The following is a 13,325-nucleotide window of genomic DNA, read 5'->3' on the forward strand; positions in this document are numbered from 1 at the left end:
TGTATCCATGAAGTTACAAACCATTCCTACATCTTTTAAGCACATGGTAAGTAGTAAATTGGGATTTAAGCATCTATCTTATTAAAGGGAACAGTAAAGAACCATCTTTGACCTCTGAGAATGAAGCTACTAACCACCTGAAGTGGAGGTGAGGGTGTGCTGAATCTAGCTACAACTGCTTTGCAGCAAAACAAAGTATTTTCTACCTGTGAGAAATCACTTTAGTGTATCCTACTTGTTTTAATTAATTTCAGACATTTCTGAGATACACATCAAGACAGAACTAACTTAAAAGCGGACAGAACATAGGGGCTGGTTTGTTTGTGTCTTTGATTTTATACTATTAGATTAGATCATGAGAGACCCTTTTTTTTTTCTTGAAAGCATTTGTTTTATGATGATCAAACATTTATAAGCCAGATCCCCAGCTGATATAACAGTGTAAATTTTCTTGCTTCTCTATTAGGTGGTCGGATTGTGCACAGCAAACAGGATAAGGTGGTTTTACTTTGCTTTCCCCACCTGAGTTACTTCTTTTCCTCACTATAACCAACTACATGGCTGTGTGAACATCTAAGCATACCAGAGTAGGCAGCCAAGGAGAGAACATGAAGAGAAACCTGAATACCTTTAGAAGCCAAGTAGTCACTGACATCCTGAACAGTAAAATATGCAAAAAGTCTCCTTTTCAAAATATACAGATGCAACACAAGATTCACATACACAGCTGGTAAACATCACAAGAATGCTCTGTACAAGGTACAGAGAGGAATCTCACCCTCGTTCTGCATTTACTACAATGGCTCTGGGCTTGTCGTGATCCCCACGCAGCACCATCCCAATTGACTCGCCATTCAACCTATGGACATTGACTGAATTGGTGGCCTCACAGGTCCAGTACAAGGTATGGCTGTATATATCGATGCTAAGGTCGTGTGGCTGCTTCTCTGGGTTCTGGCTTTGGTTTGGAGTACTCATGACAGTGAAAGGCTGCAAGGCAACATGTGGGGAACAATTTCCATTAATTATTGTGATTATTGACTGAAGAACACTGATTGCACAGACAGCATGGTATACCTACCGATAACGACAAGGAAACAACAAATACAAGAAATGTAATAAATCTTAACAACAACAACAAAAAGATTTGATTCAAACTGTGGATTAGAGGAAAAACATCTGGAGAAAATCCACAAGATTATGCAAAACTCCCCAGAAAGCAGTTGTGGGGCCTCCTGTAAGTAGAATTAATTAGCAGGAGATGGAAGAAAACAATACTGAATGTTTATGCAAGGAGCAAACTTGAATGGAACAATGCAAGAAACAAGGCAGCCATCTGGCCAGACCTGCACTGTTATACAGTCAACTGAACAAATCTCTACCTTTTGCCAAAGTCTCCTTACTTTATTATTTATACTGTTGTAGATACTGATTTTCTTTAAGTCCTGGCTTCTCTTAAAAACTAAGATTTTTTAATGAAACTTGGTTGTGTTTGCTTACATGTCAAATGGCTACAGCTCTGTTTCACACCCATACTAGCAACATTATCTTGCTTTTACCCTCATAGTCTTTACGATGGACCTTACAAAACTTGACATTGCCAAGTTCCTGGAAACATTACCCTCAACCCCTTCCAGCATACTATTCACTACACTTTTAACTCTATGTTTAATCCTAGACTTCAAAACTATTTCTGTGAAAAGCACTAGAGCATACAGAAACACCCCTAAAGGCAAATAAACTTTCCATTGTTTCTTTAATATTACACAGGCTCCACTAGCGTACAGCCAATCCTAGTGCCTTTGGGATTGTACTACTGCCGGCAGGACTCCCAGCATCAAAGCAGCCTTCAAAGGTGACTGCTTCTGGTGCCATGATGATGGTGAGGGGGCAGTGGTGGCTTCCCTAAGTTTCCTAATGCAATGCTCCCAATCCAAACACAGAAACAGTATCAGGGAAAGTTCATATGGGTCAAGAAAGCTGAAGACATCATTCTATGCTCAATTTAAGTCAAATAAATTACAGAACACAGCATTACTTGTGAAAGTTATATTTCAGCAACTTGATTTTAAGCCACTAAGTTCTGCATAGTGACATACAGGCATTTTTCTTTTTATATAAAGCTTTATCTCTATTTTGTCTGGACAGTGTGACTAAAAATAAAAAGAAATGATTCTTTTCCTAAAGTCAAGGGTAACATTACTCAGGTATGAAGTTCATATACACCATCTGCAAACAGCACAATTTAGCAAAATTAAGTAAAAATAATTAGTGAAAATTGGAAAGCCAGAATTTGCAGGGGATCTACATCTTCAAAGCTGTGTGACCAAGGTAAAGGAAAACACAGAGCAAATGAATCTTCTTTGCAATTTGCACCTAGCAAGTACCAAAGAGAAGCTAGACTACAACAATTAGCACCTAGCATAATCCCAAAAAGCAAGAGCAAAACTTCTTCAAAATTCATCTACAACCCAGCTAGCTGCCCATCCCAACATACCTCCTTCCAATCCGCAAAGAAATGCCCAAAAAAATGAAATTTCCTTTAAAGGAAACCATTAAACCTCTGAGTCTCTAGATACATGACATTGATATCATGTCATATTGTTCCAATATGACTGCCCAAGAATGGGGAAAATATAAGTTGTCCACTGTCCATTTCATTTTACATTCTTACTCAAACCATAATTTATAGTGTGTTACCTTGACCTGGGAGCTATATGTTAACACATAACACTGCCTAAAAGAAGAGTACGCTTCTTCCCACTGTTGTGTGAATAACTAGTGCAAAAAGAATACTGTCCCCAGCAGATTTAAAACAACTAAGGATTTAGATAAGCCTATCCGTGTCTGTCATGGCAATCAACTCTGCATTCACTCAGGGTTTAACTACAGCTTGGATAGCTGAGAGTTTTCAGTTTGAGAGAGCTTTACAATGATGACAATATTATCACACAATTAGCATGCACAATATTAATTTTTAGAATACAGTTTATCTGTGCTGAGTATAAAGCACAGTACATAAACTCAGTATCTTGAGTCTGCCTTACTTCAGTGCTCAGCCTTTATTAAAGATTGCAATTCAAGGCTTAAGGTTTCAGATACATATGATGTACTACATTTTATTACACATCTTTGTATATAAATTAAAATCATTATCCTAAAAGCCCTCAGTAATTTTCACACATAAATAGCATATACATAAGAAAGTGCTAGCAAGAGTAAAGTTTAAACCAATGATGCCTTGGCGCAGGTGATGGAAAGCGGAAGTCAAACATAAAGCATAAAGCACAAAGCACACAAAAAGACCTGCACAAAACTACACCATGTAAACTTACCTGAGTGCCATCATCTTTGGCTCTTTTTATAATATTCTGACGTCCATCCACCCAGTAGATAAATTTATCTAAGGGATCATAATCGATAGCCTTAACATTCCTTAGACCATGCATAGGCAGGATGATATCTGGACTTTGCTGATCATCTGGTATCATCCGGCTGATTGCAGATTTCTGGCTAAACAACAGGAAGCTGGCAGGGGCTAAAACAAGCCAAAATAGAACGCATAAGAAAATGCAACTCACATGGTCAAAAATACATCCACACAGAAGGCAAAGAATATTCAAAACAAAATCCCAGAGAAGCAATTATATTCACAACAAAAATGAAGGTAATTCATAATTGAAGGTTTTTGCTATGAAGTTGAAAATGTTTCTTTGTGTACTTCTGGAGGGTAAATGTGCATATCCTCACCCAGAAAGTATTCCCTTTTCATATTGTAAGACAAATATGTGCCCCATATGGAATTTAAACACCAGGGACAATGGCTCATACACAGTCAAAGGTTTTCCTGTATCATCATAGAATCATTTAGGTTAGAAAAGAACACCCACGTGGTGGTCCACTGTGTACCATGCAGTACTGCCAACTCCACCACTAAACCATGTACCTAAATGTCACATCTACATGTCTTTTAAATACCTCCAGGGATGGTAACTCCACCACTTCCCTGGGCATCTTGTTCCAATGCTTGACAATGCTTTCAGTGAAGAAATTGTTCCTAACATCCAATCTAAACCTCTCCCAGTGCAAGCTGAGGCCATTTCCTCTTATGTTCTATCATTTATTACTTGCGAAATGAGACTGAACCCCACCTTGCTCCACCTTCCTTTCAGGTAGTTGTAGAGAGCAATAAGGTCCCCCTTGACACTCCTTGACTTGTTCTCTATACCCTTCACCAGCTTTGTTCCCCTTCTCTGCACCCACTCCAGCACCTCAATGTCCTTCTTATAGTGAGGGGTCCAGAACTGAACACAGAACTCGAGGTGCAGCCTCACCAGTGCCCAGTACAGGGGGATGATCGCTGCCCTGGTCCTGCTGCCCATGCTATATGTGATACAGGCCAGAATGCCATTGCCTGCCTTGGCTGCCTGGGCACAAGCTGGCTCATGTTCAGCACCCCCAGGTCCTTCTCCATGAACTCCTTTCCAGTCACTCTTCCCAAAGCCTGGAGCATTGCAAGGGGTTGTTGTGACCCAAGTTCAGGACCCAGCACTGAGCCTTGTTGAACCTTATACCCTTGGCCACAGCTCATTGACCCAGCCTGCGCAGATCCCTCTGCAGAGCTTTCCTACCCTCCAGCAGCTCAACACTGCTACCTAACTTGGTGTTGTCTGCAAACTGAGGATGCGCTGGATTCCCTCAGCGAGATCATTGCTATAGATACCAAACAGAACTGGCCCCAGAATTGAGCCCTGAGAAGCACCACTTGTGACCAGCTGCCAGTTGGATTTAACTCCATTCACCACCACTCTTTGGGACTGGCCATCCAGCCATTTTTTTACCCCATGAACAGTACCCCTGTCCAAGCCATGAGCAGTCAATTTCTCCAGGGAATGATGTGGGAGGTGGTGTCAAAAGCTTTACTAAAGTCCAGGTTTACAATACCCACATCCTTTCCCTTGTCCACTAAGTGGGTCATCTTGTCATACAAGGAGATAGGTTAGTCAAGCAGAACCTGCCTTTGGTAAACCCGCTCTTTCATCCAGCTAAAATTTCCTTATATGCTACTGTACCAGGATGCCTGAAGGTTTGTTGGTTTATTTTAAGTCTGCAGTGTGTTCTATATTTATCTGCTATTTTCACTAAAAGCTTAAATTCTTACTGGACAACTAGTGAACTGGCAGGCTCATAACATCCATCACATGCAGAGGGGAAACAAAATTCTATGGATTTCAAGTGCACGTGCATATTGTGCAGACTACTTAGGAGGCTGTTTTACTGGATGTTATTTTTGATCATTTTATTAAACACTGAAGAGAAAAAGACATTTTATTTTTGTTTAGAATTTCTCTTCCACCCACCTACACACTTAGGTAAGGACCAGGAAAGCTTCAATCACTCCACTGAATCACCTAGAAAGCACTTCTATTAAAACAAGTAAGACCAGACTTGACAGTGCTGTTATATCTAAGATTTGAAATACAAATCTTCAGCCCTAATTCATGTCAGGAAAATGAGTATAAAACTCCCTACCATGTTCTCATAAAGCAGAACCTTTGAAATCATAGAATCATAGGATCACATAACAGTTTGGGTTAGAAAGGACCTTAGGATCATCTGCTTCCAATCCCTCTGCCACAGGAAGGGACACCTCACACTAGACTGTCGCCCAAGGCTCTGTCCAACCTGGCCTTAAGCACTGGCAGGGATGGAGCACTTACCACTTCTTTGGGCAACCTGTTCCAGTGCCTCACCACACTTACAGTAAAGAACTTCCTTATATCTAACCTGAACTTCCCTGTTTAAATTTAAACCCATTGCCCCTTGTACTATCACTGCAGTCCCTGATGAAATGGACTTGAAATATCCCTTCTCTTGCTGTACTGAAAGGGATCACAAATGCCTGGGAGCCACAAGCACTAAAGAACAGAGTAGCAAACAAAAGACTTACAACTACAGTTCCTGCTGTTGGGATCCAAGGTATAATGAGCAGCACAGCCACACCTAAATCCATTTGGTATGGCAAGGCACAAATGACCACAATGGCCATTATTTTGCACACAATCATTCAAGCCATCTTGGCGTGAAGAATGGAAGACTAATATATCCATCACAAAATCCAGATGGCCCTGAATAAGTGTCCGGTTCTTCCCACTGGTCTTGTCTGCTCTTTCTATGCTGTGAAGATTCCAGTCTGTCCAGTAGATGTAGTCATTGTATTGGGTTAATCCGAATGGATGAGGTAGATCATCTGCTATGATTTCTCGCTCCTGGCCTGCAAAAATAAGGATAATAACTAAAGAACAATTCCCAAGTCATGAAATGAAGAGTGTGACTGGCATCAAGAAAATGTTTTTGATTCCCTTTTTAACATATAACCTCATTTTCCAAGTCAGCATCATGGGATTCATTATTAACCAGTATCTGCTCAATGGGTAACCTAAATATTTGCATTCAAAAACCTTATCCTGATACTGTCTTGCCTATAAAGCAGTCTGAAACAGTGCCAGTGCGTTGCCATTTAAATACTGCCCTGTATGTCTCACGCTTATCATCCCGAACAGATGTGGGAAAACACTCAAGAATACCATCAGCTCCAGGAATATCTTAGGCCAATAAAACCCCCAGTTAATATGCATGAAAGCAACAACATGCAACAATCTCAAGATTCACAGAGAAACAAGTATGAGAAATTATGGTGTTTCACTCTAGAAACAAGTCTTTTGCAGTGCAATTTAACATACCAAGAGATCAAGAAACCATTTGTTTGGCAGAAATCCCAATACTCCCACACTCAGTGGCTCAGATAGCAACATTCACAACAGATTTAACACCTTCCAGACCATTAGATGGCCTCTGCCCCAGATACACTACTAAGTACAGTCTTACTGTAAATCACCCTCCTAAACATTTTCAAGTACAAACCCCTATGAATCTCTGCCACTTTACACGAAATGAAGATGTAGCCTTCATCAGCAACTTCTCCACAAAACATCCAATGCGAGATTCTACAGAACACTTCATTTTTCTTCCCCTGCCCTATTTACTGTTGTGCCCTCTCCCATCTGGCCAAGACTGGAGAAGGCATAAAAACCCCCAAAACAAGAACATGAGGCCATTTCCCTATAAAACACCAAAGTAAATATAGAGGCAACCTTCCCATTTACTTTTAGGCATCTGAAGTGTCCAAGTTAGGGGCACAGATATTCTGCACACTCTCAGGTACTTAGAGCAATTCTGGTCCACAGTGATGAATTCAGGAGATAGGCTCTTTTGAGGGAAGCAGGTAAGCTGTCTAATTGAATTTTGATAGTCTGTAGATGGAGGAATACCTTCCCTCATAAATTGATTTTTTTTCTGTCTGGGTAATATTTATAATGACCAAGATCAAGCTGGGACAGCATTCATTCACTTAAAAGGGCTTCATTTATTGCTGGTGGGGTAGACATTTCTATCAACAACACTCATTCAGGTCCCTCCTGGCAAGGAGACTGTCATGGCATAATGTAGGCCAAGTCTAATAACATTTCCTCAACTGATTGAGCCTACTTACCAGAAGTCTACCTGAGTCTACAATCTGACAACTAAAAGGCATCATACAATGCTAGCTTCAGTGCTCACCCTTTTACTTTCTCATCACAAATAACACTAACAGTAGGTTCAGCTTTAGAACCAGTTTAATTTACCACAGATTATTTCAATATTGTGTTTCTTCTCAATGCCACAATCAGTTCCTAGTTTAACGTTGCCTATGGCTATTTTGTTTCTCCAAGTGCAGTGTAGAAGTTTAGTGAGAGCTTTGATAGATCATGGACACTGGATGGAAGAATAATCAACTCTAGATAAAGGCCAATCTTACTGCAACTTCTAAACAGTAATACAACTACAACAGTAATAAAAAAAAAAACAAATACAAGAAATACAAGATCAGTGATAGCATCGGAATCCAAAACTACATTGTTTTCTCTGTTTTCCCGAGCTTAGTAGATTCTCTGGAGATAATGCACATACAATAAGACCTTTAAAAAATAATCTAATATTCTCACTCTAATGATAGCTTTTCAAAGAGTAAAGAAAAAAAAATTGCAGGGAAGTAACATATATCATCAATTAGAGCATTTGCTGTAACAATCATGTATGAGTTTGCTTAAATACTGTGTTCTGCCAAATAAACTTTGATTTTAATATGTGAACCCCAGAGGCATTAATTCCCATCTCACAAAGGCCTTTCCTTGAAAACAGTGCTGGGATAGGATGTCAGGTCAGGAACTTCTGGATTCCATTTCTGATCCTATTGCTGATTCATTGTGTGGCATTTGGAAACTTATATAAACTCTCTTTTCTCAAAAAATCTGCCTCAGCTAAAAACTCGAACACCATTTAATAGTCACAAAATATCTGGACAACACAAAAGCTCTATGTCAGCTGCAGAAAACAAAATTTCCTTCTTTTATGCAGTTAGTTATCATGTCAAAATCTGTATGAAAGTTTAGTAAATCTTAGCACACCCCTTGTACGTACAAACAAAATTCCAATGAAAGATATGAAAATGTGTAAAGCTGTGTACAAAACATGTTATGATACACTGCAGAAGTAGATGCACAACACTTCAGACTGCGGGAAATGCAAGCTGTATTTTGGTTTTGTTTTTCAACTAATACAACCAGCCTAAAACTGGAAACAGAGATAATACCTCAACAGAAAATGAGTGTCCAGGCTGAAAAGTCAGAGGTAGTTTAGAGTGAACCTATACGCTACCCACACTGAGAAACTCAGAGGTCACCTCTGCTTTGGTAAAACACAGGCATTTTCATATCAACACATAGAAATGACATTCTATATCATCATCACTATAAATCATTATATGGTTATTAATTTAGGAATATTTAAAGAATATTCTTAAACATTCAACTCTTTCTCTCGTAAAAATATACACACAAGTTTAGTATCAATCATACTATTCCAATTTTGTGTTATTCAACTCTTTTACTATGGCCAGCACACACTGTACTGGCTGGTGCAATATAACACTATATTACCTAGCATATTTGATGACTCAATCATGCTTGTGTCTAAGTCAGTCCAATATAGCCTTTGGTCTGCATAATCAATAGTGAGGTCATTGGCGCGACCCACTTTGTCCACCAAAGTGATGCTGTTTGTTCCATCCATATAGGCTCGAACAATTCTAGGTTTACCTCCCCATTCAGTCCAGTACATGTATCTGCAAGGACAAGTGGAACAAAAAGAGTACATCAGCTGAGATTGTGTTTAGCTGCATGCTTTGGTTTTTCTACATTTATTTTCTTAATAATAATAATAATAAATAATAATAACCCATGCGGTATTGCAGTACTTAAAGGCAGAAAAATATGACTGACAATTCTTAATTTTTCATTGTAACCCACAGGATTGTGAAGCATTTATCATCTTTCCGAAGACCCTAAAGAAATGGAGCTATATAACCTACCAATTAACTTGTCATGTACAAGAATATGCACACAAAGCTTTGAAAAACAGCACTGTCCCTTACCCTTTTGTAGGATCAAGAGCCAGAGACCTTGGGTTGTCCAAGTCCTTCCACACAAGGACCTGCCTGTACTGTCCATCCAGGCGGGCTACTTCAATGCGATTCGTTCCAGTATCTGCCCAGTAGAGGTTCTTTCCCATCCAGTCTACAGCCATTCCCTCAGGATAATCCAGCCCAAACTCAATCACATGTTCAACAGAGCTCCCATTCATGAAAGCTCGGCTTATAGTCTGGAAAACAATTGTGTAAAACTATTACAGTGTTTACAGATAGGCCACAGAAATAAAATGAATGATCACTATCAAGTTTTAGTGTACAAAAAATAAATCGGTAAAAGAAATCAGCCAGTGTTATATTTTCTAAAATAACTTTCTGTTGTCAAAAATGACAGAGCAGTATGCAGAATAAAAGGACGTGAATTTTCAAAGCTGATGGCTTCTGATGGCTAGTCCAGCACATCTTAAAAGGATATGATTTTCAGAAAGTGCTATGTATCTGCAGTTTCTTCCTTATCTCTTCTCCCTCCTAGTTACATATATAGTTTGGTGGGTTCTTTTTAATCACTTTGTTCACTGTAATGTTTTAAGTCTCAGAAACAAATCTCAATTCTGAATGAAATCGTTTCTCATGACCAGTCACCAGGAGCACTTACCCATCTACACTTTAGCACACTCAACAAAACAAGTCATGGGGCAAAGACCGTAAACATACAAGAAGCCACGCCTAACAAGGAGCACCGACACAATCCCCAGCTAAATCACTGGTAACTTAACTTCCAGGACCAATGTACAAGTAACCATTGTTATCAACACTAAGCAATCATGATACATACCTGCTAATATTTCAGCTATTATTAATTTCTTAATGATTTGAAAAATGAATGTGTCAGGGTAAGAGACATTTTATATTTTATCCTGTGGCAGGGGTGGTTGGAACTAGATGATCTTTAAGGTCCTTTCCAACCCAAACCAGTCTGTGATTCTGTGATTTTTAAAGGTAAATCTCAAAACCAGAAATCATGTCATATATCTGTACAGCTATAACCCATGTCTCAATAAAAGTATAATTGTTTTTGAAAGTGGGTCCTCATACAACCAGAGGCAGGAGGAGATCAGGGAAGTGGTCACCAAAGGAAAAGGAGAAGACTATGTGCTCTGAAGTTAACACTACCTGCTGCTAAGCTGCAGGAGGAGGGTGGGCAGAGGGAAGGAAAACCCAGATGTGAGGAAACATACACTGATATCTATGTGAAAATAGAGTATGCTGGATAATTCAGGAGGGCACAAGCAAGTAACATGTTTTCCAGTTCTGCACAGAGTGAGACTGGGATCTTTGCACTGACGCAGCTGAAATAATGTGTTTTCCACTACAAATGTTTAAGGTGACCACAGTCCAGCTCTCCATGTGCTTGTGGGAGATTTATTTAGTAACTGTGTCTGCAGTATGCTAATTTATTACATTGGCACTGTTCCTGAAGGAAAGGTATCCACACCACAACCAGTACTGTTAGTGCTAAAGCACAACCCTCATTAGTCTTCACAGAGAGGCTATGGAAACTCCATGGGCCCTGCAGTCACTAAAAGTGAGCTTTTCCCTATTATGGCTTAGGCAGATTGGCAAGGAAACTTTGCTTCTGGAAAACCTATTAAAAGGCTAAACAGAAGAATTCAGTTCCAGTGAAGTGAATCCATCATTTTCTACCATTACTGCAGTTTAAAAGTGAAGTAACGCTGATGACCAGCGCAACACTTATTTTATCATGCACCTGGATGTGAACCAAACATGTCACAGGTAATGTCAAACTCCTGGGGAACACACTGAGACAGAACTGGGGACAGGCTGAGGCTTAACACAGTGTGGAGGGTACTGGACAAGTTCCCTGGCCTTTTCTGTGCCAAGCTGGAGCCACAGACTAACAGCAACCAGTCCAAAGTTCACTTGCCAAATGTTAATATTGAGTAAGATTGCCTTTCAACTCAAAACTGGAAAAGGATAGAAAGCTGGGGTGGTTGCCAAGCTCAATGTTTAAATTACTCTGTGACATAAAAACAGCTTTTCTACAATAGATGCATATATGGATGCAACACATGCAGCATGCAAGGCATTCAGTATGGGCAGACACTACTTTGGATTTTTCTTTGAAGCAGGAAAATGCCTGTCACCCAACTGTGCATTCAACAATGCAACTGTCTTCATCTCCAAGAGTCTCCTTGGATGCAATTCAATGACAACATTAGCAACTGCAGGACAGATCATGTAACAGAGACCTTTGTTAGATCAAAGTAACTGCTCTGTGGCTTTATATTCAGGGAATTCACATGTCAGTAATACCTTCAGACTAACATCAGTCCAATAGATTCTGTTATCAGAGACATCAAAATCCAGAGCAGATGCTTCCTTGACTCCAGTAAGAGGAATAGCAACATCATTATTATTTGTTTCAAGGGAAATCCGATGAATTGCTGCTCTGCTTGTGAAAACTAAGAAGGCTTCAGGAATGATGCAAGTCTTCATGTCACTCAACAGCTCAAGGCCAATGGGACAGGCACACCTGGTCTCCTGGGGTGTAAAGAAACACAGATGGCTGCAGCCTCCGTTGTTCTCTGCACATGGGTTAGTTCCTTAAAGAAAACACAAAACAAAACAGTTACTGGTGCAGTGTGGAGGTAGGGGGAGGCTGAATGGAAATGCAATGTAATTATAATTTTTCAAACTAACTTATCACTATGGGTTGTCAACAGGGAATTAAAAAATAAAAAAAAACAAACCCAACAATCTAAACCAATATTCAAAACTGCTTATTTCCTCCTATCCAAGGATTAAGAAACTGGTTCTATCCTTCCTATAGTACAAATAGCCCTCTAGTTTCCCCAAAGATTGAGTGCCTTCACTGAAGAAGGGTAATTACATACATGTTCAGCTTAGCTATTTTTGGTCAAATACTCCATCTTTGTATCTCTTTGAATCCACCAGTTTTTCAAATGTTCACTGATACAAAATAACGAGAAAAGAGCTGGGTTAACAGCAGTTCTTTCTCAGCTGTTTAATTTAAAGCTGAAAAGATTCATTAGCAGACACAATTTCAACCAAATCACCACAATCTCACACTTATTTTTCCTTGTGAACAGCCATGACCAGATAGGAAGGGAATGTGAAAGACAGAATAAGGACCAAAAGATAAATAGGTGCTATACCCCATCTGCTGCAACCACAGATTTGGGTATTTAAAGACTGTTACCACAAGGAAATCTGTAAGATCAGTCTCAATCAGGTTTCTTTCCCTTTTTAGGACATACATATTTCAGGCTAATGCCATAACTTCAGCTTGAGGACTTGACTTCAAGTAAAATTTCCTGAAAGGCTGGAAATCCATGGACTAGCAATGTGTAATTTGACAATCTACTGCACGTGATCCTGCTGCAACCATTCTCTGCTATGCTCAGACTCCAATATTCCAGGTAGTCGACAGATGTGTGGTGAACATGCACCTCTCACGAGTTACTAGTGAAGCAGGAGGTCCTGTGACATACTGCCCTGCAGAGTGCTGGCAGAGGACCTAGAACCCCGGTTGCCAATGCAGCGGAAGAACATGGAGCTCTAGTTGCTGACTCCATACTAAGGCAAGATTTAATTGTTAATATTTAAGTATGATTTAGGTGTTAAAAGTTAATATTGTAGTGCCACATACTTTGAGGCAAAGCTGTAACAGCCACTAACTCTGCATACACTACTCAACCTAGTAAAAACCACTCTGCTAACAGAATGTCACTGAGACTTTGTACTAGAAGAAAAGAAC

General features: G+C 39.7%; 1 protein-coding gene across 3 annotated transcripts in view; it reads right to left on the reverse strand.

Annotated features, from left to right (window-relative positions):
* LRP5 (LDL receptor related protein 5) overlaps nt 1–13,325 on the reverse strand; it is a 132,290-nt gene that overhangs the window by 23,603 nt on the left and 95,362 nt on the right. For all 3 annotated transcript variants that reach the window (XM_034065091.1, XM_034065090.1, XM_034065092.1), the window contains exons 9-14: nt 11,861–12,150; nt 9,533–9,759; nt 9,039–9,223; nt 5,951–6,274; nt 3,336–3,538; nt 779–990 (exon numbers count right to left, since the gene is read on the reverse strand). In XM_034065091.1, the coding sequence (XP_033920982.1) occupies nt 779–990; nt 3,336–3,538; nt 5,951–6,274; nt 9,039–9,223; nt 9,533–9,759; nt 11,861–12,150 (1,441 nt within the window). The remainder of the gene's footprint in view (nt 1–778; nt 991–3,335; nt 3,539–5,950; nt 6,275–9,038; nt 9,224–9,532; nt 9,760–11,860; nt 12,151–13,325) is intronic.

The sequence above is a fragment of the Melopsittacus undulatus genome, chromosome 8 (genome assembly GCF_012275295.1).
Source record: "Melopsittacus undulatus isolate bMelUnd1 chromosome 8, bMelUnd1.mat.Z, whole genome shotgun sequence".
Taxonomy (NCBI): domain Eukaryota; kingdom Metazoa; phylum Chordata; class Aves; order Psittaciformes; family Psittaculidae; genus Melopsittacus; species Melopsittacus undulatus.